The 25786-nt window shown below is 46.5% G+C and overlaps 11 protein-coding genes across 11 annotated transcripts; 3 read left to right on the plus strand and 8 right to left on the minus strand.

Moving 5' to 3' along the window:
* Positions 1 to 122: 122 nt before the first annotated feature.
* Positions 123 to 2478, minus strand: N7455_004897 (uncharacterized protein; the record flags this gene model as incomplete). Its single annotated transcript, XM_065604911.1, has 8 exons — positions 123 to 1043; positions 1115 to 1366; positions 1436 to 1558; positions 1628 to 1750; positions 1817 to 1966; positions 2042 to 2212; positions 2288 to 2404; positions 2476 to 2478. 8 exons carry the CDS (start codon positions 2476 to 2478, stop codon positions 123 to 125), a joined length of 1860 nt encoding a protein of 619 aa, XP_065461811.1.
* A 1385-nt stretch (positions 2479 to 3863) lies between these two features.
* Positions 3864 to 5772, minus strand: N7455_004898 (putative MFS transporter; the record flags this gene model as incomplete). The annotated part of the gene is made up of 8 exons (XM_040961094.2): positions 3864 to 3908; positions 3962 to 4100; positions 4156 to 4586; positions 4642 to 4957; positions 5021 to 5222; positions 5288 to 5386; positions 5437 to 5524; positions 5578 to 5772. The coding sequence occupies 8 exons, from the start codon at positions 5770 to 5772 to the stop codon at positions 3864 to 3866; spliced, it is 1515 nt and encodes a 504-aa protein (XP_040808467.2).
* A 1855-nt stretch (positions 5773 to 7627) lies between these two features.
* N7455_004899 (uncharacterized protein) lies at positions 7628 to 10600 on the minus strand (the record flags this gene model as incomplete). Its single annotated transcript, XM_040961068.2, has 13 exons — positions 7628 to 7821; positions 7885 to 7971; positions 8023 to 8140; positions 8189 to 8370; positions 8421 to 8493; positions 8541 to 9147; positions 9197 to 9372; positions 9429 to 9711; positions 9762 to 9892; positions 9961 to 10119; positions 10173 to 10249; positions 10301 to 10357; positions 10411 to 10600. The coding sequence occupies 13 exons, from the start codon at positions 10598 to 10600 to the stop codon at positions 7628 to 7630; spliced, it is 2334 nt and encodes a 777-aa protein (XP_040808481.2).
* A 1329-nt stretch (positions 10601 to 11929) lies between these two features.
* Positions 11930 to 12671, plus strand: N7455_004900 (uncharacterized protein; the record flags this gene model as incomplete). The annotated part of the gene is made up of 3 exons (XM_065604912.1): positions 11930 to 11940; positions 12106 to 12274; positions 12327 to 12671. 3 exons carry the CDS (start codon positions 11930 to 11932, stop codon positions 12669 to 12671), a joined length of 525 nt encoding a protein of 174 aa, XP_065461812.1.
* Positions 12672 to 13192: 521 nt separating this feature from the next.
* On the minus strand, positions 13193 to 13531 carry N7455_004901 (uncharacterized protein; the record flags this gene model as incomplete). The annotated part of the gene is made up of 2 exons (XM_065604913.1): positions 13193 to 13290; positions 13363 to 13531. 2 exons carry the CDS (start codon positions 13529 to 13531, stop codon positions 13193 to 13195), a joined length of 267 nt encoding a protein of 88 aa, XP_065461813.1.
* Positions 13532 to 14047: 516 nt separating this feature from the next.
* On the minus strand, positions 14048 to 15230 carry N7455_004902 (TauD/TfdA dioxygenase family protein; the record flags this gene model as incomplete). Its single annotated transcript, XM_040961106.2, has 2 exons — positions 14048 to 15075; positions 15128 to 15230. 2 exons carry the CDS (start codon positions 15228 to 15230, stop codon positions 14048 to 14050), a joined length of 1131 nt encoding a protein of 376 aa, XP_040808463.2.
* Positions 15231 to 15630: 400 nt separating this feature from the next.
* Positions 15631 to 17013, plus strand: N7455_004903 (TauD/TfdA family dioxygenase; the record flags this gene model as incomplete). The annotated part of the gene is made up of 4 exons (XM_040961115.2): positions 15631 to 16038; positions 16097 to 16310; positions 16361 to 16569; positions 16630 to 17013. The coding sequence occupies 4 exons, from the start codon at positions 15631 to 15633 to the stop codon at positions 17011 to 17013; spliced, it is 1215 nt and encodes a 404-aa protein (XP_040808458.2).
* Positions 17014 to 17100: 87 nt separating this feature from the next.
* Positions 17101 to 19256, minus strand: N7455_004904 (uncharacterized protein; the record flags this gene model as incomplete). The annotated part of the gene is made up of 2 exons (XM_040961078.2): positions 17101 to 19133; positions 19187 to 19256. The coding sequence occupies 2 exons, from the start codon at positions 19254 to 19256 to the stop codon at positions 17101 to 17103; spliced, it is 2103 nt and encodes a 700-aa protein (XP_040808491.2).
* A 333-nt stretch (positions 19257 to 19589) lies between these two features.
* Positions 19590 to 21047, minus strand: N7455_004905 (FAD-dependent oxidoreductase; the record flags this gene model as incomplete). Its single annotated transcript, XM_040961112.2, has 5 exons — positions 19590 to 19764; positions 19834 to 19909; positions 19968 to 20267; positions 20319 to 20601; positions 20676 to 21047. The coding sequence occupies 5 exons, from the start codon at positions 21045 to 21047 to the stop codon at positions 19590 to 19592; spliced, it is 1206 nt and encodes a 401-aa protein (XP_040808457.2).
* Positions 21048 to 22017: 970 nt separating this feature from the next.
* Positions 22018 to 23546, minus strand: N7455_004906 (uncharacterized protein). Its single transcript, XM_040961086.2, has 6 exons — positions 23281 to 23546; positions 23191 to 23227; positions 23074 to 23141; positions 22802 to 22993; positions 22435 to 22734; positions 22018 to 22379 (listed from the first exon to the last, which is right to left on the minus strand). Exons 1-6 carry the CDS (start codon positions 23455 to 23457, stop codon positions 22080 to 22082), a joined length of 1074 nt encoding a protein of 357 aa, XP_040808436.1. The 5' UTR covers positions 23458 to 23546; the 3' UTR covers positions 22018 to 22079.
* Positions 23547 to 24038: 492 nt separating this feature from the next.
* Positions 24039 to 25721, plus strand: N7455_004907 (putative MFS transporter; the record flags this gene model as incomplete). The annotated part of the gene is made up of 4 exons (XM_040961076.2): positions 24039 to 24242; positions 24303 to 24411; positions 24479 to 25023; positions 25098 to 25721. The coding sequence occupies 4 exons, from the start codon at positions 24039 to 24041 to the stop codon at positions 25719 to 25721; spliced, it is 1482 nt and encodes a 493-aa protein (XP_040808437.1).
* Positions 25722 to 25786: the final 65 nt, after the last annotated feature.

The following is a 25786-nucleotide window of genomic DNA, read 5'->3' on the forward strand; positions in this document are numbered from 1 at the left end:
ATTGTGAGATCAAACTCAATCTCAACCAAAATAAAAGTTACTTTAGTTTGACAACATTGAAAGAATCTCGGATACAAACTTGCGAGAATTGAAAACAGCTTTTATCAAGTGCCAAACCTTCTTCATGATTGCGCCGATGATGGAAAAACAAAGGATTTGCGAAGGGAATCACAAGGAGTAGGCCAAGTCTTCTTGATGAGATCGCCCATGATCCCAGGTCGGATAGTTATTGGTGTATCAGGAATACTCTTGCGACCAGACCAAGCCTTCCTGGTCACGGTTTCCATGATTCCGGTGGAAGAAGAAATGGGTGCGTAGATCATTTTCTTTGGGGCAACCCCGGCCTTTTTGATAATGTTGCTCAGGATCTCAAGGGGCACAAAGGAGTAAGTGAGAAGCTGGTTTAGGGGCAGCTGCTCGGATGCCATAGACTTGATCTTGAGATTGGAAGGTGATGGCTTCCAGGTCATTTTCCGAGGGAATCCACTGGACTGCTTGGTGGCAGCAACCAGTTCGTCTTGCCAATCTACCCACTCGTTTCGAGAAATAAGGGGTTCATTTTCAAAAATACCATTGCAAATTGCAAAATTTCCATCGCTGGTTGAACGTACTGCTGGTGTCCCAGCAACATCTGGAACGATAATTTGCCGCATTGCGAAGTCATCATTCATCCAGTTCCCGTGGAGGGAATAGTAGTTGTAGGTGTCATCATTGCACGCCTCAACGAGTGCCGACCCATGCGTTTGTAGAACTGCTTCATTTCCCCTGCTGACCCTCAAAATGACGGGATCAATTTGATGAATAGCGCGGTTCATGATGGAAGCTACACGGAGTCGGTCCCTTCCCTGTGGGACCTTTGGCTCAGCCTGCATGAATGCCAGGGAAACCGCCGGTGGGGTTGTGGTTGGTTGATAAACTGGCCATCCAAACCAGTTCCAATGATGAATGGCAGGATCTTCTCTACCGATCAACTCTCGGTACTCGTACTCGTCGATGAACTGATTGGATGTATCGGGGTCTGAGAGCTGAGCATATGTATCATCCTGTACGGTGTGATCACAGTCAGTTTACAAGGTCTCAAAGAGGTAGGAGAGCTAGGAGTGAGAATAAATACCAATTCAACGGCTGTGACAGGGCCGTTGGTTGTAGCATGAAGCTCGCTGGTGGAAGCGAGATCTTCGGTACCAATGGAAATGTCACTCTCAGCATCCTCTGGCCAGTTGCAATCTTCATTAATAGGCCCATTTGTTGTGGGAAGAAGCTCGTTTTGGACAGCCAGGTCTCCGGTGCCCACGGCGGTGTCGTTTGTAGCATCATCCGGCCAGTTGTCATGTTCATTTAGAAGAAGTTGGACAGACTCGTCGTTCTATAGTGGAGCAATTATTAGTCTCTGAGTTTTGGCACGGATACGTGAGATGAAGGTGGAGATAGGTACCAGGTCGCTAGCGGCGGTAGGGCTGGTGGAAATGACAGCCAGGTCTTCGGTCTCGACCGTGATATCATTCTCAGAATCCTTTGAACAGTCGCAATGAAAAGGTGTTTGAGCATCCGTGCCCTCCTATAGTGTATATATCATTAGTTCGTGCGGTCTAAAAGAGTTATGCGAGCTGGAAGTGGTGATAAATACCGGGTTTCTTGCGGTGGTAGGGCTGGTGGGGGTGACAGTCAGAGCTTTGGTATCCACAGTGATATCATTGTCAACATCCTTCCAGCAGTCATTGGAAACAGGAGACTGGGAGTCATTATCGTCCTATAGTGTATACATCGTTATTATCTAATCCAAAAAGTTAGGCAAGCTGGAAGTGGGGATAGATACCAGTTTGTTTGTGGTAGTAGGGTCGGTGGAAGCTGTATATATGTGCCCAGTGTCCATAGAAGGGGATTTGACCTTCATGGCAGTGTCATTCTCAACATCATCGGGCGAGTCGCAATGTTCGCGAACAGAAGGTTGGGCATACTCGCCATCCTATATAATGTGGCTATTGTTAGTCTCGAAAGGGTTTAATTCTCAACTACGCAAGACAGAAGTGAGGATATATACCAGTTTGATGGCAGTGGCAGGGCCAGTGCAAGCTGTACCCAGGTTTTTGGTGTCCGTAGTGGGGATGTTAGTGCCGCCAGCGAGTGCTTTGGTATTCTTGGTAATGTCATTCTCGACATCCTCCCACCAGTCAAACTTCTGGCGCACAAGAAGAGACGCGTATTCATTCTCCTAAATAGTGCAGTAAATGTAAGTATATAACGTCTTGAGTAGGTGTATAAGATAGAAGTGGGGATAAATAAATACCAGTTTAGGGGCTGTGCTAGTGATGGGAGCGACAGCTTTAGTCTTCATAGCAATATCGCTTTCCACATCCTCCCACCAATCGAAATCTTCGCGCACAAGGTGTGCGTATTGATCAGTCTATATAGTGTAGTCGTTGTTAGTAACTGGTCCTTTGAACGAATAGACCAACTAAAAGAGGGGCGAAATACCATAATGGTCTCTCCCATCAAACTGGGGTAACAGATGAATCAAATAATGATGGAATGCGTGAGATGATAGATGAAAGTGAATCTTTAAAGAGACGGTAGATGAGGGTAGGTCTTTGATGAAATGGTGGAGGATATGATGGAAGAAGTAAATAGAGACAATTGCTGAGGACACCTTTTATATCAAAGTAAACAATCCCAAACAGGAAGGGCCTCGGGGACGCTCTTGCCTCCAGACAAACATTAATATAAAGTGTGCCATCTGATCTATAACCACCGTATGTTGGCAAATGTATGCTTGGGTACATCGAGTCTAGCGGGAACACGGGGTTGCGATTAAATGGCCGTAGAATACTTATAACGAATACCTCAGTTATTAGTGAGGTGTTCAGTTGTCTATGTTCTAAGCTAAGATTGTTAGGTATAAAGAGGGCTTCGAAGTATTAGATAAACCCAAACGGATAGCCCTGGAGGAATGAAAATCCTAGATGAAAGATGTATTAGTAGTCATATTATACTATAGACTGAAACTTCCGACCCAGTGCTAGTAAATAACTAACATAGAACAATTTAGATATCTCCATGGACGAGATTTGATTTCCACTACTGAAGGCAAATTTAAAGCCCAGAACTATCGTTAGAATGCTGAAAGGCAGAAACTTTTATCTAATTTCGACTATTTTGACAGTCCATAACGTTGAACTGTCGGGAAGTCTATAAGTGAAGTTGTTTAGTTGGTTCATCAGCTCCTAGTAAGTGCTATAGGCTCGTTACACAGTCTATGTAAATGGCATATATTATGGAGATAGGCGGTCTTTGTACGTTCTCTGATTTTCATCTATCTTCGTGATCCTAAAAGGGAAGGAGTTCCTAAAAGGGAAGGAGTAACCAGCGTCAACACCAGTTGACTCGAGACCAAAAGCAGAGGACTTACAAAATTAGTTTATCTTCATAGTGTATACTGTTTAAGTGGGCTATTCAAAGTGGCCTAAAGCACGTACTAGGAGGCTCAGGACCATGCTAAAAGCGGCAATTATGCACTAGGAAACAGTTCAACCTTATTAGCCTTTGGAATAGTAGAAATTGGACCATTACCATCGTCTCCATAATGGCTCGGGCCTTTCATTACCGTCACGGATGGAAACAAAATACATATTATTCAAGGAGATTCGTATATTGTTCTATGATAGGTACTCACTAATGGTGTGGATGTGTGCTTTCTTTACCTGACCATGAGTCAGTTATTGGGCAATTTCAATTTACTTTCACTTTCGATTTAAATTTGGTTTACTTCAGTTCTAAAACCTTCATTGTTTCTAGCGTTTCCGGCGTGTTTTGAAGAGAGCAATAAATCTTTTAGAGCAAAAGCATAGTCGAAAATAAATTTCTCTTTACAGAACATATCTAAACCCTTTGTTGTCGATCTCCGTTTTGTCCTTGGGGGATATAAGTTAGCTTATCTCAAGGCCTCTTGGGACTCAAAACTCACCAGCATGCCATTTTCAACACCTTCTGCCTCCGCCTCCTGGCCATCGATTGCTTCGCGGTCTCGACGCTTGTTCTCGAGGTACATATAGATATATAAAGCGACAATGCAGGCCAACTTCACTGCGTAGCCAGCGAGCATCCTGTAGAAATTGTCAGTTAATTGACATCTTTATATAAAGACGAATGGCAACATACGCAATGTAAGCACTGTTGTACCCAGGGGCCTCGCTGGACTTGAAAGTCTGAGGTCCAATGATATTTCCCACACAGTATCCAGTGAACAAAAGAGCACCGGTGACTTGCTTCTTGGTATATCCCGCAATGTTGGAGCTAACAATTGTCAGACTCATGCTGAATCCCAGGCCTTGGAAATAGCATAGCCAGAGTGCGACAAGGCGGCCCCATTTGTTGGTGTCCGGTAGTCCGACAAGAAGACCCGATCCGATAATACAGACCGTGCAAGCAAAGATCATGCATGCAAACCGTGAATGGAATTTGCCATCGAACTTTGTTGCGATATAACCTCCCAGAAGAAGAGTGACAAACTGAACTGCACCGCCAGGGATTTGCAGATATTGAGTTCCAAGCGTATCAAATCCGAAAGTGCCGACGATGATGGAAGTAAACTGTTTTGGTTATTAGCTTCGCTCACATCCAACTAGTAATTAACGGAAGACATACACTGGTTAATGCTGAGTTCGGGACTTGTGCACCAATAGCCATGACAAACAAAAGCCAGGTCTTCGGATCTTCGGCCGCTTGTCGAACCTGATACCATTTGAACTGACTGCTCTTGACACCTTGTCGGTTGATGGCGACACGCTCAACAGCTATCGCTCGCTCACGCTCGCTGAGGAATTTGGCAGTCGACGGGAGATCAGGGAGAAAGATGAGGGCAAGAATTCCCACCGCGATGGAGAAGGCTCCAAAAATAAGGAAGACGTACATCCATCGTGGAAGTCCAGTGGTGATATGTCCGACCGCATAGCCAATAAGACTATATCTAATTAGTTTCCGGTTTTCATTTCCAATATAATGTGAGTATTTGCTCGACACTTACCCTCCGAACATTGTCGCGATACCATTAGTGCAGTACCATGCCTCCAGTCGAAGGGGTTGTTCTTCAGATGTGTACCACATGCCGGTCATAAGAACAAACCCAGGAGTTACAACTGCTTCGACCATCCCTAAAAGGAAGCGGTTGATTGCGATTCCAGCAAAGTTGTAGCATGCAGGTGTCGTCATGAGCAAACCACCCCATACTATTCCTCTTAGCATAGTTCCAGTATTGAATCCACATTCTGAGTTCTCATGGGATGTCTCTCACCTAATGTAGTAATGGCAAGGAATTTGCCAACGGGTAGTTTTTGTAATGCTAACCCTGCAGGCCATTGCGCAATGAGGTATCCGAAGTAGAAAATGGAGCCTGATTGGATTAGTGACTTGCATTATAAGTTCTTGCAATCGAAAGCTTACTGAGCCATGAATATTGTTGTCCCTCTAAGTGTGTTCCCTTTTTTAAGCCGTAGACAGAGGCAAAATTGATGCTGTTCTTGTCCAGATACTGCAAGGGATTAGTACTTGACTTTCAACGAGCGAGGCACACGATATTCTCACCTGCAGCATGTAGATTAAGAACAGTAGGGGAATGAGTCGTATATCAATTTTGCGCAGAACCTTTTTGGCTTCCTCTGCTGTGTATTCGAGGCCTTGGTGTTGTTTATAAAACTCATAGTTTTCATCCCGTTCTGATGAGGGGGTTGGTGAGACAGGAGGCGATACCGTTACCTCAACGTCTTTTTGAGAGGCCATTCTGACAATCTTGCTCGTTCTCTCAATCTCAGTAGGTTGAAAATGACGGCAAAGATGGGAGAAGGCAGAGTTTTATAAACCGCACGCTCAACTGGCGGCACGGTCCAGGTGGATAATTGCATAATAATAATAGAACCCACGGCCCTCGCAACCTAGCATGGAAGGTTATATGGACAAAGTGGGGATATAAAATTCAGGCTAAACTCCAAAGGGGCTATTTCTGCAAGGTAATATAATGCTTGGTTCTGACATGCGTGCAAGTGAAATCTAAAGTGTCGATGGGTAGGTACCTTGATTAGCAATTTGTGTTTCGAGTAGGTCACCTAACGTGCATAGCTCTCCATGTTATATTCTATCTAAACACATCATACATTGTTTCTAGCATGGGTGACGTACCTGAGAGCGTTGGGTGGTTCAAACGATGCGGGTGGGGTCATCCGTGAATCACGACATCATCGCCGCAATTGCGCGTTTCTCGGGCCATATGAGCAACTTCCATCTAGAATCCCGTCACAATTGGCTCGACACTCGGTAATTTGCCGTGCCCGCTGAAGAAACTAAAAAGAAAACCTTGCAATATTCTAGGTTTACGTTCAAAGTCTTGTTCTCTACGGGACCTAAGCGAGACTTCCAACATCCAAAGCATATACATTTGGCTTGGCACGCGCTCGACCCGCTAGATATCTCGGAATTTCGAGTTAAGATTGAGTCCTGTATATTAAGTGACCATGAGGCACTCGGGAGTTTCTGGAATTATATTATACGACCTTGCTCCTGAGCATCCTGGAGGTTAAGATAAACAACAAACGGATTCCGGGGAACTTTGAACCTTGAGCCTCGGAAACCTTGTGCTTGCTTATATAATCATCACTGAGCCCTCCCGAGGACCCAAGTCCATATATATTTCAAAGTTGTAGTAGCCAGATGTGTTATGGAATCATCGCTTCAGGGTTGTTATTTCTTGCATTAATAGCTAATAGTACGCGACTTATGTCTAACATGTAGAAAGCGCATGTGCTCCATTGTGCTCCATTAACTGGATTGTTCTTTCAACATGAAATGACACAAACCACGGCTATATTCATACATAATATCTATCGGCATTCCTTATAGACTGAAGATCTTGTGAGAAATCCATCATATTTAATATATGGAATGAGACGAGACACAGGTAGATTAGGCACTAAATAAAGATGGTATGTTGTCCATGGATATCCCCCGGGCCTTTTGAGTGGAATTAATCATATTGTGTATGCATGAAGGTTATCCTATAGGGTGTTCGAAAAATGACCCGACCAGCATAGTTATTATTTATCTACGCATGTTAATTAAAACTATCTTAGTATAAAAATTAAAAAAAAAAAATAAGAAAAAAAAAGATGGAAAAGAGCCCTGGATTGACGGGGACCTCGCGCAATAATGCTTTGGGTGAACCCTAAGCGCGAATCATACCACTAGACCACCCGGGCAGTTGATGTGAGATACAGGTACACAAGGCACTCTAGCGGGCACTGTTATTTATTAATGTACGGAGTATACATTTCCCCCTTCGGCTTTTGACCGCAAGATAGCTGGTAATTTAAGTAAAACAACGCTAGTAGTAATGTATCAACACATACGTAGGCGTTAAGCTGGCAAGTCTATATTCAACCAGTATACCTACAGGTGGACCGACTCCGTCTGGCTTACTTCTTTTAGGCACGAAACAGGCATTAGCACGGAGGAGTGTAATTTTATGATGTTAAATTAGACATTCGTGTTTGGACCTTCTATCCTTCAATCTCTTGGGAGTAGTAACATATTCTTCTAGCGCTAAGCGTGCCGTAAAAGGATTCAATCATATATACGTCTTCAATCAAAACTCGCCAGGACCCTTTCCGAAAAAGCTTCCCTTGGGAACAGTCAACCAAGGCACGGACTTCGCATCGTACGTATTGGATCCCACTGTGTTTCCCCACCAGTTGAAAGTGATAGCATGGTAACCCAGCGCGAAGAAAATGATGATCGTTGCAATAGCAGTGCCGGTATCCATGGCAGCTTGGAGCAAATCTACGCACATCGTGAATTAGTGACTTATTCTCAGAAGGGGAAACTTGAAAAATAGGATCTCACAGTTGTAACGCTTCCACCAGTCAAATGCACGCTTGCGGATCAGGTAGTTGAAGACAAATCCAACGATGAACCACAGGGAGTATTGGGCTGTTTGGTCAGATTAGAATAAATCCATCAGGAATGTTTCGGGAGACATACTGGTGTTTGCAGGAGGAATGTTGCCTGCCGCATTGAAGAAGATGGGAACGTTGATATAGCGAACCCAGCTGTTGGGGTAGCGTCGGTAAATGAAGTACACGATTACAGTAACGACGGGCTGAAGAGTCAGTAAAGCAACATAAAATCAATGTGTTTGAAGACTCACCCCAATGAGGAAGAAGTAGACAAGGCCATTGTACACCTGTCCAGACTGGAACATCCGCTGCGGACCAATGGTGCCCCAAATTAGGGAAGCGTTGTACATCACTTTGGCACCGTTGCATGTGAAACGTTCCTTGTTTGTTGGTTCGCAAAGATTTTCAATGTGCCCCATCATCCATCGTAAGACTGCTTTCGTTAGCATAAAATCACGATACAGATTCGATAAAACATCATACCTCCGGTCTGAGTCGCTGTTGCTAGAATACTAGCATAGATCTGGCCAAAGAATAGAACACGGGGAGGAATTTTCTAAATAATTAGTAAAAATCGAGTAGCAGAGGGAAATTGGAGCATACCATGTATTGCCCGAGCTTCAAGTCCTGAGCAAAATCCATGCCGTGTTTGACTGCATTATAACCGTAACATTTCACCATCAGATTAGCGATGGGCTTTCCGGGCCAGGCGTATCCGGCGATCATCTCAGTAATGATGTTGAGGAACACGCGCTGGTTTGTCGTTCCTTGCAGAATACCCTCAGGGACAATGAGAAGCACTGCCAATCCGAAGCAAACCACGATAAAGCCCCAAACTGGCAGCTCGGTGTCCCAGTATCTGGTCGTCAAGATACCCAGTCCCAGCACGATCACCGTGAGAACTCCGTACCACCATTCCGGGACCTCTTTATATTGACGCATCAGTCGGCGATGAACATCTTCACCTCCATGTTGTGCATTCTTAAGCCTGGCCCAAATTTCGGTTCCGTTGTAAAGGTAGGTGTGGACCACGATTGCGGTAACCGCAGCGAAAGATAGTCCATAGGTGAGGGAATAAGACATTGAGATGTACATGGGAGAGTACTCCTTGTACTTGCTCTCGCTGAAGTCTAAAGCCGAGTCGAGCACACGAGATACATTGTAGGAGCTTCCCGTATTGTCGAAGGTGCCAGAAGAGAGGAGAGGAAGGCTAGATCGTCAGCATATTGGAAATTCCCTCCGTCAGACTGGAAACCTACTATGCGCTATACCACACATTAGTGTAGTATAAAATTGGCGATAAGAAAAGGTAAAAAAGCACGACGACAGCAAAGGCATTGCATGTGATGTAGAAGGGAGTCATGAGGGGGTAACCAGCGTAGTTGATTTGCGTCCAGTCGATGCTGATAGGTATCAGACCTAATCCGGAATTCATCTAAACAGGCTAGGGTTAGTTGCGTGTACAAACTGTCAGAATTTCTGCAGACTCACTCCGAAAATCGTGTTGACCTTCTGATTGGTAGGCGCAATCCACGTCACGAAAGCGAAAGTGCTCAAGCTTGTCCAGATGTAGTCCGGGAACCAGAATAGAACAAATGCAAATAGCGTAACGTAGCCAAAGAAGCGATACCGCGTAATAGTCCAACCATTGGCTGGCGTACGGCTTTCAGGCTCATGTAGCGCCCGGAAAAGAACAGTGGATGACAGTGAAGTAGGCCAGACCAAGGCAGCAGGGTACACAATCCAACGGCGGGCAAGACCTGTAAGACCAAATCTAGGAAATATCAGTGACTGCATAACATGGAAAACCCAGGATCAACTTACCCGATCATCTGAGTTGTCAAAAGGTATAGGAATGAGAAGCCTGGTCCGAGGTCGCGGTTCCAATATACAGGACTGACAATTGCTACTAAGGCACCTTGGGCATAAGCGGTGGTGGCGCTGATATTGACGCACTGTTTTGGTTTGTTAGATGTAATTCATGATGGAATTCCCACGAAACTGAAGCTTGGCTCTTGCTCACAATAACAATGAAGGCGTGCTCCTTGATGGTAAATTTTCCGGGGTTGACATCGAATGTAAGTTTTCCTAGAGGAACCCTCCACCTAGGAAGCTTTTCCCATGCTCGGCCAATTGGGAAAACGAGGATTTGAGCGACGACGTAGCCTATTGTGAGGGAAGGCTTGGAAATGTTAGCAAATATGTGAATAATAATTGGAGGGACCTGAAGCATACATATCGTAGGCCGAAGAATTGATTAACTCCGGAGAAAAGTATAACAAAGACAGTCATCAATATCCAAGCCCGAACAGCTGTAATGGAGAGTTAATTCAGCCCCTTAACAGGGAATATCCATGACTTACTGCTGCAGGCCATCGTGGGATCATCTTTGTTGGACACACAGGCCGCAACCTCCGGAACTAAGAAGTATTAACATCAGCTGTCGGTAATTGGGATATATAGGTCAACCTACAAGGTGACTGGTCTCCCTCCACACTCCATTTGAACGCTTCGACTGGTGTGATCTCTGTGAGCTCTGCTCTGTCCGATTTGTACAGCCATTCTCCTGGATCTTGACTGGTGTGTTCAGATTCGAGATCTGCCGCTACCGCCGGCGCCTCCGTTATATTTGGATCTTTAGCGGGATCCTTGGAACTCGCCATATCTGTATTAATTTTTAGGCTGGAGCGCGGGAAAAAATAATAATGGGATGAGATATAGAAAAAACACCGGAAGCTGGGTTCTTAATACCAGTTCGCAGCTGGTCCTTTTTTTCTTTTGCTCGCGTGGCTTGGGCCAAGCCAGCATGCGACGGTCACGATAGATCCACCCAGAATGGCAACAAGTTCCCTCCGACCTGCAAATACGCCAAATCTTGAAAGTTAGTCTACATCCATATGGCTTCATACTAACTTGGGTAGTCTGACCGGTTGAGCTATGAACACTTACTGGCGCATACCCGCAAGACTAGATAATAGGTCGGGCGACCTACCGGATTGTTTGCCGTATGCTTGGGGGTGTCTCATCGGATTACAACTGTTTAGTATTTACTATTACGCTACCGATATATATCCCTGCAACAAAGTTACATTGGCAAATAATTGGTTGATGATCCATAATCTCCCTAGGTGCCTACCTAATAGTATGCAACCCCGCGCAGGCATACGACGCGTTCACATAAGTGGGGGTTATCTTATACATCCCTAAACCATCTATATATGAGGTACTGTAATTCCAAGTAGTAAGAGCGCGGCAAAGTAGGAATAACATCACCAAAAAAAAAAAAAGATCAAAAAGGAACATAAGAACGGAGTTTTACAATTTAGGCCACTCATGCCAAGTACAAAGGGAACATTCTCGGGGGTGACTTCGGTGGCGGCAGGTGCTTAAATGGTGAATGGCGTGCCGAGGCGGCTTGATGAGCTTATCTCCACAGGATTCTCTTTGGGGAATCGCTTCCAAATTCGACCTTCAGGATTCGACCCCAGACCAATCAAAGCAATCCATTAGTGGCTGATTCGATTTATAGAAAAAGGTGTCATTATTGGAGTATTGGAGACCTTTATGCGTCTCCCCATAGTCCAATACAAAGGAATGTATCAATGTATCATGTTTAGGGGGAAAGGGGGGGCACGTGATAACAGATAAGCATTTATTTGTAAGATTGTAGCAACTTCTTCTAGGTATTCACATTTTACTTTAAGCCGTTGAATATAAGCATTATCTTAATCCAGTATAAAATTCGGCCTGTAGCTTCAAATCCAGAGTACTGCATCGTGCTGCAGCGGACATAACCTAAATGAAGCGGCCAGTGCGGTGATGGCGCGATTAGTGATTCGCCCACTAAGTCTCGCCCAGCTTTTTTTTTTATATTTCTATTGGGAGTAGTCCTGAAGGTTAATATAGTACTTGTTTCGGAGAGTGACTTATTTTACGGATGGTCTAATCTAGAAAGTCTCACAAAGTTCTATCTTAGTAACTCTCACGACAGCATGCCGTTCTAGTTAGTGATCTGATACTAATTATCTAGTATGGAATAAAAGAGTTCAATTCACGTTACGCTAATCACCGCTAATCACCGACTTATTTTTTTGGTGCGGCGAGCAGTGATTTGAGATGGAAAACATTGAAAACAAGGTATTTGGCCAAACAATTTGGCACCACTTAGCAACGACCACGACCACGGCTATGGCGACGGGGGCCAATCGGTGTTGCAGCCTCGTCCTCCTCTCATTGAAGCCATTCACCGTCACGAATCAGACAGCGGAGCTCCTGGTTACGCTGGTAATGCAACTCGTTATCGGCCCGAGCCCGAGAAACTTGGCGATTATGGAACTGTACAGTCTCAGCGAGCACTTTCATCGTTTTCCTGGTCTCATCAAGGGCTAGGTTGATTTCGGTGATTCGCTTTTGGAGCCAGCCAATATCCTCTCGGAGATCTTCGATTTCACGGTCTCTGTGTTCGCTTTCCGCATTGACGAGCAACAAAGGACGTGGCCTGGAATACTCCGGTCAGCCAAGTACGCCTGTAACAATGCGCCGAGCGCAACAACTGGAATGTCCCCATTCCAAGCCCTTCTGGGGTTCAACCCAAATTTTCAAATACGCGCCGGGGACGGCAGCGTAGAGAAGGAGGCTCCAGCAACACAACACAGATTTGAAAAGCTAACGGAGCTACGCGAAAAGCTACCGAATCACAAGCGGCCCACTACAACAAGCGTCACCAAGGAATAGCATTCAAACGGAACGACATTATAACCCTTTCAACCAAAAGCCTAAGGCTAAAGGAAGGTACTACCAGGAAACTCTCTCCACGATAGATCGGACCATTCCGAATCCTAGAATATGTAGGGAAATAGGCATATCGCCTCCGACTCCCTGACCAATACGCGGCGATTTATAACGTATTCCCTATATCCCTAGTCCAACCATAGTATCAAAGGGAAGGGGAACCGGAACAACTACCTCTACAGATAAGCCCCTCCACGTCTTGGCGGAAAGCCACGACCCCGGTGTACCAGCTCCGAGCGCTTTCCTCGGCGATTCGCAGGTGCTGGCAAGACTTGACTTCGTTGGCCAATTTCTCCCACTCGTGGGCCGAAGATGTTGTCCGGAGGAGGTGGCTGGTAATGAGTGCACCTTATGTCGTTGCCCCCGAAGCAACATCCTGCGCATGGAGTCAGGTCTGAGTTACTCTCAAAAACCACACAGATGTTCCATGGGCCAAGACCCCGCTGGCAGGGGACACATGGCTGCTATGGGGGAACACCCACAACCTGCATAAGCGCAGACTCGATGTTCTCGACTAGTTCGTTGATAATTTGGTTCAGGGTTGCGCCTGACCGCGCCGTTTCTGGGCGAAGGGTGGGATCGCGTTTTGCGGACATGAGGTTCATAACCTTGATGGAGTTGGACTTCAGCTAACCATCGTTGCGATATCGGGCCTCGTTATAATTGAGCCGCTTGATGTGAGCGGCAAGGGCACCAGGAGGATATTCTGCGGTGCCAGAGGTGGTAGCGGGGATGACAGTGTCACTTCGATTCTGACGAGGTACGAGGTGTTGATCCGGATATTGATTGATGTTGCTAAACATAACAATGGGGGGTGTGAAGAAGCTTTCACCTATGCGGAGGTCGGGGGCTTCATCACGCCTATTAAGGTCAATTAGCAAGATACATAACTCACATTGTATATTGGCTATGTCTTACAAGGGTATCTTGGTGGTTGGGAGATAAGAGGGGGTACAGTGAGAGAGAAGTGAGAGAGAAATGAGAGAGAAGTGAGAGATGGAAGGTGGAGGGTGCACTCCACACCACAATAATCATTATGTGTCAATTTTATTATGTATGGGTTTGGATTTGTGGGATTTAAAGACGTGTAAGAAGATGTGCAATTGAACAATTCACATATATCTATCTGAAATGAACTAGATGCCCAAGGTGGCCTCGCCCACCAGATTGTTGCTGGTCTTCTGGGCTCTCAACATTGAGGCTCTCCTCGTGTGAAGTGCGCGAGACATATAATGATCAACTAATTGCTAGCTTGGGACGGGGAGTTTAGTGATATAATAAATGAGAAGCGTCTGGACATATGTATATTCATACATGTACTAAATATTAGACACGAGATCTTCCGGTGCCAAAGGAGGTCGACTGGCTGCCATGTTACATTGTCTGAACACCCGCACTTCATCCTCTTCAAAAGAACCAACAATCGAATGCATCACACCATGGTTGTTGAAAAGTACTAGATCACCCTCCTCCCAGTCATGGGTATACAAATAGCAAGGATCAATGGCCGGTCTTTGCATCTTGTATAGTCGTTCTCGAATCTCGGCGAGATTGTCAAGAACCTGCCCGTTCTCGAGATGAATTTTCCTCACACAAGTTGGGTAAACCATCATTGCGATCTTGCCAGTGACGGGATTCTTCCAAGCCATAGGATATACCTTGATTTTAGAAGCCTCAAAAGGGGGCAACTGGTCTTCGGCAAGCTCTAATCCTTCTGATATAATCCCCAACCCATTGGAGCGTGACTTAGCGTTGCTCATCCAGATGTATGGATGAGGTGCGTATTCAGCCTTGCTGGTGCGGACGAAATGTTTATCTTCCTCTGAAAGCATATCATAAAGGCGATATCCACTGAAGAATGCCGTTGTTCCGAGAGGAACGTCAAGTGTGGTGTCCGTGCCATCGTCATACCGGCAGGTCTGGCGGCGGCCCTTGGGGACTTTGACAGCCAACAACGTGGTAACCAGAGGCGGATCGAGGTTGTACATGGCAGAATCAATATGCCAGCGGTAGAAGTGTGTATAATCATAGTCTTCTTCGGGCGAGATGGGGTTCTTGTGGAACGTCTTGTGGTGTGGGTGTTTCAGGCGGATGTTTGAGAGTCCCTCATACTCTTCGACGAAGCCACTGCCGATAACTTGGACTTGCGGGTGATGAGGAATTGTTGTCAAGTCAGCATGGAGGACGCTGCGCTTGTCGATTGATTTCCCATGACTATAGACACCGGCAGCAGGATCGAACCGTCGAGTGAGTTCGTACTGGGCATGTGGGGAGAGTTTGCCTTGGCTTTTGATTACGACGACTTGATTCTCATACAATGTGCGACGAAGAAATTCAAAATCGTCATCTGATAATAATTAGAATTTGAAAACAGTATAGCGGCTTCGGGCATTGCTTACCTGTCATTGCTTCAACATCGAAGCCCGTGAGTTCAGCCCCGAAGTCCACCTGAGAATCATCGGGCTTGGTAACAGACCTGCAAGAAAGAGTCATGGTAGCCATTGTGAATAAAGCGGCTGAAGTAAATATCAGGATGAGACCAATATAAATACCACCACGGAGCGACTGTGCATGCTTTATATTCCAAGTTCTGTAGTACATAGTACCACGAGGGCCAATCAGGACGGTGCGGGTGAGCTTCCGCAGCTCACCCGTCCATGGAGATACCCAGGTAGGTTCACAGCATCATTGCTAATCCATCGAGCTAATAATACAAAAGGGATTACGCGTTGGGACCAGGCAGATTTGAGATATTGGTCTTATCAAAAATGGTGGTACAAATCGGTCATCTCGTCCGCTCTACCCCATTCTCGTCTCCGCTTAAAGGCAGCGTTATACTCCACGACGACAATATATCCAACATCACCAGTTGAAAATTTTGAAAATCCCTTCAAAGTGCGCAATGCCTGAATCAACCAGTCTGACATTCAATCTGCTGTCTGATGAAATCAGACAAAGCTCCGCCATTGGCGCGGAAGTCCAACTGCCTCCAGGAATGGTCATGCTGGATTTGGACCGTTTAACCGACAACGACAAAGATACTCTCCGAAAAGCTCTTTTCGAGAATCAAGTCGTTGTCATCAGAAATCAAAAAGGCATTGACCCTACCGTCTTGCCGAAGCTCGCTAAGATTTTCGACCCCAATGCATCCGACATCCATTCCGCCGGAGAGAAAGCCGTGAGCGACCCAAAAAACATATTATCTGCGTACAAAGCTGGAAGGATCCCCAGAGCCCCCCAGGTTGGAATCATTGGCTCGGGGAAGTTCCAGGATTATGAGGGTCTGAAGGAGTTGGAGGTGGTGCATCTTGTTCGTATCCCCTATCTGACCGACATTTCAAACCTTTTATGGCTGACCAGCGAGACAGGATCACACCTTGTTTCACGAGGAGCCTCTCAGTCAAGAGGAATTAGATGATGGCTATACCCGCCCATACCGCTGGCACATGGATACCCCTTTCTATGAGCGTCTGCCAGGTGAAGTGACTATCCTGCACTCAATCCGCATTCCCAATGTACCGGATCAGAAGATCAAGTTCCCCGATGGGAAAGAGAAGGCCATCGGTGCTGGAGCTACGGCTTGTGAGTAAACCGAACAAACGCAGATAGGTCCGCCGACTGACTGAACATAGTCTTTTCCGGCGCTCGAGTATTTTCTCTGTTGACGCCGGAGGAACAAGAGTTCGCTCTCAATACCACAGTCACCTATGCTCCTCAAGCATACGAGTATATCCGACAATGCAAAGCGTCCGAAGATGGTCTGACGATCCCCAATTTTGGACGGGAGGTACCAGTGGAAAAACTGTCGGAATGGGCGTGGGACAAAGTCGCTGAGCATCCAGTAAGTTGCCTTTCGGACTTCACACAATAGAAAAGAGTATCGGCTCACAACGTTTATCAGATGGTCTGGCGAAACCCACTCAATCCCGACCGGCCATTCTTCCAGGTGCATGGTTGTTGCGTTTACAAGCTCACCACACGGAACCAAGCGACAGGTAAGATCACGGTGATGGATGATGTTGAGAAGGTTAGAGAAGTGGTATACAAGATGCAGAGTAAGATATATGCTGCTGAGAACATCTATGCCCACCATTGGCAAGAGGGTGATGTGGTCATTTTCCACAACAGAGGTGTAATGCATAGTATTACTGGCCAATTGGCCAAGTACAAGGAGCAGGAGGATAAGAGGAGGTTGCTTTGGCAGTGCACAATGACAAGCACAACTCCCCCCAAGCCCTTCCGGGATTACGAGGGAGTCAACGACACAGGTTATGTGAGGGAATGAATTAAAGATATAGCAATGGCTGAAATAGATATCTGAAATAGCTCAAAATAGCTCAATGAAAGAGTCGCTTCAAGCGTTTCGCTTTTCTCAAAACTGAAGCGGGTCATGTAGAGTGTGGAATGTTCCATTGAACCATGCATCAAAATCGATGTCTTCGGCTGTATCCCATGCCGGCTGCATTTCATTAAAATGAGCACCGATTACATCTTGGGAATCAGCATTCGAGAACCTGCTAACTGATGTGTCAGGGGTATCGGGTCCAATATTCATTCTCGTAAAGGTTGAGAACTTGGCCAGAATTTGACCAAAATCAATCATTTTGGTACCAAGTCCTGCAGAGTCTGAGGTTACGTCGGCAGTAAAGATAGCATCAATCAACGCGACACCTCGCTGAGCAAGCACGTCATTAGTTCGATCAGCAAGCCGGGTGCGAGCCGCGACTATTGCATCCTTGTGGGTCTGGGCGATAGCGACCTGGGTCTCTGCAGTTGCATTAACCTCGAAGCACATAATGACTGCAGCGGTAATCGCAAAAGCTGTATGAGTCCATATCGAGATATCCCCTTCTCTTATGATTACCTCGTGCTCGCGCAAAATTGTCATTGCAGCGGCAACACAAGTACGTCTTGAATAGGTATATGTTTGATCATTGAAAGAGCGGAAGAGAAACGGGCGATGGATCATGATAATTTTCTCGGCTGCAGTGATAGCGAGACTTCGTCGAGCGATAGCAAGCCATGGAATCTGTGCCTCCTTGGTCTTATCGACACGCAGGAGGAAAGGGGGTATGTTTTTCACAATCGCTCTCATTTTCTGGTCTATATGCAGAATATGTTCGTATTGCTCTCGAATAGGCTTTCTGGATCTCATTGGACCCAATCCGTCAACTAGACCGGGCATCAATTCCGCCAGATTCACGAGCACGCGGATGTACGTGCTTATCGTTGGAGATGTGATAGGCATATCCGTCAAGTCATAGTCGTCTGCGTTCATGGGGGGACCTGTCGAGAAATGCATCGGAGAGATGCTGTAGGTGTCGGTAAAAGGTATGGCGAAATGGTCTTGGATGATCATTTGGCACCATAGTCTCTTTCCCACCTCTCGCTCCACCTTCTCATCCCATTCATCTTTGTTTTGAGCAGGTTTTGTTGATTGATCCTGAATCTTGTGGATCCCGAGGCATTCGGCAATACGTACTGCAGCATTGAATAAAGTTGCGTTCAGTTCACTCAAGCCAAGATTATGAGCGACCTCGGTTGATATGACGATTGCTTGAACAGAGTATACGGAGAGATTGCTTAGAAAATCTGACTTGTAGAGGGTTTGCACCATAGCAGAGAACAGCTGTTGTGTAGATGGTATTGCCTGTAGGTCGACAGCAACAAGTTCTCTTACTTTCGTACTATTTTGAATCGAGCTGACGGTGGCACTCAAGACAGAAAAGTACAGCGCTTGCCATAGAGGGTCATCAAATCTCCCAGACTCCCAGAATAACTCGCATTGCTCGAGAAATGTTGGACCATGGATGCAATTATGATGCCAGGCCACATGGCATATATGGAACTTGATCAGCTTCTGAGCGTCGGTAGTGCTAGGGAAGGAGGAGTTCAGGCCCGGATTGAGTCCATTGGCTGGGAAAGGGCCTGGTAGTGATTGGAGTCCATCTTTGCGATACTGGCATGAGCACGTCCGGTGAGGGAAGCATCCGGCGGAATTACGACCCCAAGCAAGATGTTCAATAGCTGTGAGAAGCGACGAGTCAATTTGATGTGCGGTGTTTTCAGTTGAACTGAGCGACACCACTTTGTTAGGTGCACGGTCCTCAGTTGTACTTGATTCCTCTTGTGCCGAAGTGGGGTTGGATACATCTGATTCTGTAGGATCGTGGCCGGTCTCCAGCCGAAATATTCGATTTTTGATCTTTTGAACAATATGGGGTACTGGATCAGGCGGAGACGATTCAGCGTCTACCAAAAGCGAACGTAAAAACTGAATTTCTGACCCATGTTGCACAGCGTTGCGTCTAAGCTGCACGACTTCTATTGAGCACTTCAGATTCAAGCGTTTACATCTCGAACAGGGATTTTGTTTGTCGCATTTGCGTTTGCGCTTCGTGCATTCTGCATCATGTCAGTCGCTTATTAGGCCGCAGCAGCAAAAGATCGCCATTTACCTCGGCAGGCTTGCGGCTGACGCTGTGATACGCGCACCGTGGCCGCTTGGTTTGACGCGGTGCCGTTCATTGCCCGTCAGCCTTGCATTTCAATGCCCTTTTCTTCTCAATGTGAGTTGATAACTCCAGGCCTAGATTTTCCGCTGGTACCAGGAGAAATGGAATGTGTGGAGGTCGGGTGCGGGAGTGAGACAGGCTAGGGGGCTTGGCATTGATAAGCACTCGGATCGACCTGAGCAACTACCAACACCCATAACATCCCGAGGTCTTAATTTCAACGGCTAGTTGATATTGGTAGTACTTTATTCTGGTGTGATCCATTTCGTTTCCACTTGAAAATAGTTCCACACGGCGTGGGATTTCGCAGTTTCTATACAATCACATGTGACAGATCCCAGTAACTTCAGCCAGATTTCTTCAAATCTCGTAACCCAACCAGTGGACTTCCTTCAATTTTAGAAAAGTCATGAGCATCTAAACATGCCTGCCTGGAATTGAGGAAGCTAGGCTCGGCTCGTGCGAAGACATCCTTTTCGTATGCCGCAAGGGAGGATAACAAGGATTCGGAATCGAAGGAGCTGGCGATTGAAATAGCGATCGTTAGTATGAAGCTAGTCAAAGAGAGTTGGAGGTAGTTAGATTCATACCTTGGCTGACACATATCAACACGCTTCACGAGATCCAGCACATCGACGATCGCGTTGTTGGCGCCTTCTCCGCGGACTAGTTGGGTTAGAAATGCTACCACGGCCACAGAATAATGACTGAAAGAATCACATACACATAGTCATTGTGTGAGCCGAGTCACCCATCAAGACCGCCCGGGGATGCGCGTGTGCCCTGCCCCGGCTGAACATCCAATCTTCAATGCGAATCGAGCGCACTTCCACGTCGTCGGGAAGCTTGTGTACCAGCGAGCGGAATGGTTCCGACCAATTATCAGTCAACTTCTTCATCAGCGCGATCCGCTCGGCGTTCGCGTCTGGGACAGGAATTTCCTTCGAATCTGCCCAGGAGGTGATGATTTGACAGTGGTAACGGTCCTTGCTACTATTCTCGAAGTTGTTCGGGGTGTCCAGAACTAAAGACATCAATAACCTGTAGAGGAGAGGGGAGGATTTGGCGGACTTACAACTGAAGAATAGGAAGACGTTGGACTCAGGATGCGAGCCCTGGAATATGAAAGGGTCGATTGACTCAATGCCGCCCAGCTCCTCCGCGCTGTATAGTGTCGATGCACCTAGAAGCTGCACGGGTAACTGGTTCATCTGTAAACCTGGGTAGAGAATCTCGCGTGTGCGCGACCGTGAACCATCGCATGCGACCAGTAGCCGCCCGGTGTAAGATGTGCCATCCTCAAAATGTGCGGTGATATCATCCGCTGTAGACTCGATACTACAAAAGTTTTTGTTCCACTGAACGGTGTTAGCGCCCATCAAAGGTAAGAGTAGAATGAGATTATTCCAAAGACGATAATATTACGACTTACTTCAACATCCACGCCGGTTGTCAATAACTGTCGCAAGCGAACGCGACTGACGCGAATGCGCTCCGCGGCAGGAATATTGTATAATGCGTCTCCCGACTTAAGGTCAAAAAACTGGAAACGACCGACGTCGCCTCGGGCAGACGCTTCTTTGTTGACAAATGTTTCAGGGAACCGCTCCACGAGGTGTTCTGGCAATAATTCACGCAGGGCGGGGAGTGACCAATGCAGTGTCAGACCCCATCCACCACTTCGGGCATCAATTGCGGAGTCTCGATCGAAGATCCTGAACGGAACATCGTGTCGCTGAAGGTATTGGGCCAGTACGAGGCCACTGATACCTGCGCCGATGATCAGAACGGGAGAATCAGACATGGTGAACAAAATTAGTGTGCACAGTTTTGGCAACACAGTAACACAGTTCAGTTTGATTGCCTCAATCTTTACAACTCAAACCATGTCTTACCCTACCCCGCTGGTGGGTTGACCGTGTGCCAAATCACACAATTAGTCGTGCCACTAGCTAGACCAATTTCTGTTGGGAGTATTGCGTGTGGACTTCAATACGGAAATTATCCGTAATCCTTCTAGTGGGCTACCTAACCCGAAAGGATTTAAAGGATCATAAAATAAGATTTAATAAAGGCTACATTGTCCCTTGGGACGGCTCCCATGTTACGGCAGAATGATGTTGATTGGGGTCAGATCACGAGGATGGACGTTGATTGGAGGATAGGCAAGATACCGCCTGCGGTATCCGCTTCAGTATCCGATTCGGGAGCTACCAGTTTGAACTTATCTAATTTGAGTTTGTGAATGAATCAAGGGCTGAGACTTGTTGCCTTGTACTAACTAGACTCAGATTAACAAAGTTACATTTTGATTACAACCGGTACATCCCGGGCTCGATCCCATCCTATGGCCGGTTCATTTGCCGCATTGTGCATATGTACGGAGTACAGAGTATGTCCGTAGGTACTTGGGGCACGCGGATGGGGCACTGCCGAACGGGTTGATCCTGTGGATCCCGTCCGGGCCAAGATTCGGCCAACCAAGTGGAAGCAGAATGTCTTCAAAAAGAAAACACCCCAAAGCCTGTTATGCGGAAATTCAAGATCGCAGATTTCTCAAGTCGGCCGGCCATTTTTGCTAGTAGTAGATAGAGCGCGAACTTGTTGTTTCTCGGATGTTGCAACCGCAAAAATATTATTGCCATGAACTCAAACGCCACAAAAGGCAAGGGGTGCAGGGGTACGGAGTGGAGGGGGGTAAGCATGAAAGAAAAGAAAAAAAAAAGCAAAAAAGGACTAATCCAATTTCTAACATAATTAGTACCTGTATGAACGAAAAGAGAGTTATCCGTACAAAAGCCAAAATTGGCGCCAGTTCGGCGGGTCAGGAAACTTCCTATTTGGTTGACCTGCCTTCCAAAGAAACTCTATACTCTACTGTCTTCTCGATACCCCCATGCTCGGGCTCCCGAGTGGCCAAAATGAGCTCCTCACTCGGTGTTCGTTTTGGCTGCCTTGGGCCGCCGGAAGCAGTTGACCGCATGTGCGAATTCTGATCTTTCGACCAATTATCCATCAAGTAGCTTCTGCCTTGACTATCATAGTAATACTGCTTTGATTTGTCACCGGTCGAAGCGATTCCCCGCACGAGGCCCTTGAGTAGAGGCGCCAGGTATGGAATGCAAGTGACGATGTTCTAACACAGACAAATCAGCCATCATATTTCGGACAAAGCCAGTCATTCCACTTACGCCCACGTTGAACTCAATCGTTCCCCACAACACAAGCATTGTTGAGTTCCCGTCTCCGAAAGCCACACGTTGGATCTGAGTTAGCCGCATGATAGAGCAAACCGTGGTAAAGAGGCCGAGCAGGAAAAGGCACACAACGCCAGCCTTTTGTGCGACTTTTATATTGAGACCGAGGAGCAATGGAATGGGAAGCACGATAATGGTCACATCTGTGATGATGGTGTAGATTGCGAGACCGTAGAATAGGCCGCCCACGGGAAGGCATGTACCTGGTACACGATTGTTCCATGATCGTCGAACCTGTTGTGGGCGAATGCTTGTCAGCTTGTGGTCGCATGTGGCATTTGTAGGGTGTGACTCTTCCTACTGGTGTGCAATTGAAGATCAAGCTAAGAGCACCGGCGATATGACCCAACGTAGATGCTGCAATAACAATCCAAATCACAATTCGGTAAGCCCGCTTTGATGTTCCAGATATCAATCGTAGATAGCTCAGGCAAAGCGAAGCCTTGAACCCTGCGATGCCAACCTGGTAAAAGGGCCGTCCTGCATAGTTGATCTATTTGCCTTTTTGTCAGTTTGCTAATCGAATGTAACCACACATAGTGTCAAACTAAGATGCAGAAAAAGGTTACTGACCTTAGAATATGTTAGATAATCTGCTGCTGGTCGTTGCTTCAACGGAAGTCCAAGTCCATATCGACTCTCTGCGACTGTAAGTTTCATGCGGCTACGGGGAGAGCTAGCGGTACCCACGAGAAATACAGAGTGCACTGTATATAACAGCAAATGCCTGCTCAAGAATTAGTTGTATTATCCCTTGTATCAGAACGCAGATTAACTTACCATGCTAACAACCATCAAATAATCTGCTGCTGCCCATCGACTGGCTCGCGCTCGAAGGAAAAGTCTCAGGGAAACTGTGAAAACCATTACGACGGTAAGACTCAAACATACGCCAAGAATGAGAGGATACTGCGAGGCAGCTTCTACCTCGGGCGAGGCATTGTGTACCCAGCCCATTGTTGAGGAGAAAGCGTGCGAAGGGGTAGGGGGGAGAGTATAAACGAGAACATAATCAAGTGTCTACATGGGCACGGAGATCGAACAGGGATTTCTTTTATGCATTAAAATTATATTTATAATTATTAAACCAAAATATATGAAATATATAAAAAACACCCAAAAATGCTTGTACCACAGCACTTCCCTATTTTGAAATAGCACCAACAATTGCCGGTCATATACTTTACGCTCCTCACAACACCGGACTCCGTACTTTTCCGAACTTTCAAGGGTATTCCTGCAATATTACAATTTAGCTCACCCCCTTTTATATATTGTAAACCTCACTTCCCAACAAGGAAAGGTTCTAGCGTCTTGGAATAATGGTTCTAATTCGTTGCCAGGTGGGACTACGTGTAGCCACGCGATCTCCACGGTGGTTGCGACGTTATTTATGCTTTTGTCGCATGAATCCTTTGTGTTTCCCACTAATTTTTTTTCACTAATATTTTTCCTTAACTTTCCTTTCTTTTTTTTCTTCACAACTTCCCTATTGACCACGCTGTTCCTTGTCTGTTTCCCTATTGTTCCCAGCCGCGATGGGTGAAATCCAACCCGAGGTAGTACCACAACCTCCTACAGATCAAGTTGATGATGCTGTGGTATATCTCAAGGACCATCAAAATGAGGCGCTTGACTCTCAGGTTGATCTGAGCGCTTTACGTCGTAAAATTGATCGGCGTTTGATGCCTTATATGTTTTGCTGCTATGTTCTACAGTTTTTGGACAAGGTCATGCTGAACGTGAGTTTGACTTTCAATTCAACCATATGGAACATGTTATTAATGCAAGGGTGTATACAGTATGCAGCTGTTATGGGGATCAAAAAAGACCTGGGACTTGTTGGCAACGAATTCTCCAACGTTGCCACATGGGTCTTCATTGCCTACTTGATCGCGGAGGTACCTAATGGTGCGTATTTTTATTCATCTCCTCAGAATTTCCTTGGAGTATCATTGCTAAGCCCCAACTTTTATAGTATACTTCTTACAGAAAGTACCCCCTGCCAAATGGCTCGGCGGAAATGTTTTCCTCTGGGGAGTCGCGGCTGCCGCCTCCGCTGGCGCCCGAGGATATCAGAGCCTGCTCGCAGCTCGAATTTTCTTGGGTATTTTTGAAGCGACAGTGGGACCATCCTTGATGCTTATTAGCAGTCAGTACTACACCAAAAGCGAACAAGCTCCTCGGTTCACTATATGGTACATGGGTCTTGGTGTGGCCCAGATTATTGGAGGCCTCATATCTTTTGGATTCCAGCATGTGCATCATGCCTCACTAGAAGGCTGGCGGGTTATGTTTCTTGTTCTAGGATTGGTGACATCTGTTGTCGGTGGTCTCACATTTTTCTTCATTCCCGATACACCGATGAAGGCGCCCTGGTTGTCGGATAGCGAAAAGGTGGCCCTCCTTCAACACGTCAGCGAAAACCAGACCGGAGTATGGAGCACAACTTTGAACCTGAAACAAATCTGGGAGGCTGTCCTCGATATTCAGCTTTGGCTCCTGACCGTGATAACAATTCTGGTGTGTCTCACATTCCCACTTTCACCCCTTGCTCCAAATATCCCCCTGCAGTTTTATTGACCAATATTGAATAGATCTCCGTGTCAAGTGGTGTGGTGACGACATATTCCTCGACTTTAATTGCCGGATTTGGTTTCTCCGGTCCCATCTCAGCCCTTCTCAATACCCCTGGCGGCATCGTTAGTATATTTTTCACCCTTCTCGTGGGTTTTGGCATCCGGAAAACCTCCAATCGCTGGGCCTGGAATGTGCTCTGTACCATCCCTGGAATTATCGGCGGAGCATTACTGTCTTTCTTGCCCAAGACCAACAAAGCCGGTGTCCTGATCGGTATTTATCTTGTCAACGCAATTGTAGCAACTCTTCCGATTCTATACCAGTGGACCATGGCCAACTGCGCTGGACATACCAAGCGTGCATTTGCTAGTGCTCTTGTTGCAGGGTCTTTTTCGGTCGGAAACATCATTGGCCCACAGACATTCCAGGCACGCGATGCACCGCAATACCACCCAGCCAAGATTGCTGTTCTTGCAACGCAGGCTGCGGCGGCTATACTATCTGTGGTGCTCTTCATCTACTACAAGTGGCAAAACCGTCAAAGAGACCAGAAAAAGAGCGTTGATGATAACAGCGTCGACGAGACCAAATGGGCTGGGCTCACTGACAAGCAGAATCCTTCCTTCCGTTACGTTTACTGAACATTCGACGGATCAAAGCTTGAACTTGTACTGTATATATATCACCATGGTTTATATCCCTTTGG

Source organism: Penicillium solitum, assembly GCF_028829755.1.
Source record: "Penicillium solitum strain IBT 25940 chromosome Unknown utg000003l_segment0_segment0, whole genome shotgun sequence".
NCBI lineage: Eukaryota > Fungi > Ascomycota > Eurotiomycetes > Eurotiales > Aspergillaceae > Penicillium > Penicillium solitum.

Excerpts from the sequence above, each read along its gene's own strand:
- N7455_004906 (XM_040961086.2), bottom strand. The coding sequence starts at position 23,457 with ATGGGCTGGGTACACAATGCCTCGCCCGAGGTAGAAGCTGCCTCGCAG. Across the intron at positions 23,228-23,280 it reads ATTTGATGGTTGTTAGCATG|GCATTTGCTGTTATATACAG; the intron begins GTAAGTTAATCT and ends ATTCTTGAGCAG. Across the intron at positions 22,380-22,434 it reads CGATTGAGTTCAACGTGGGC|AACATCGTCACTTGCATTCC; the intron begins GTAAGTGGAATG and ends TGTCTGTGTTAG.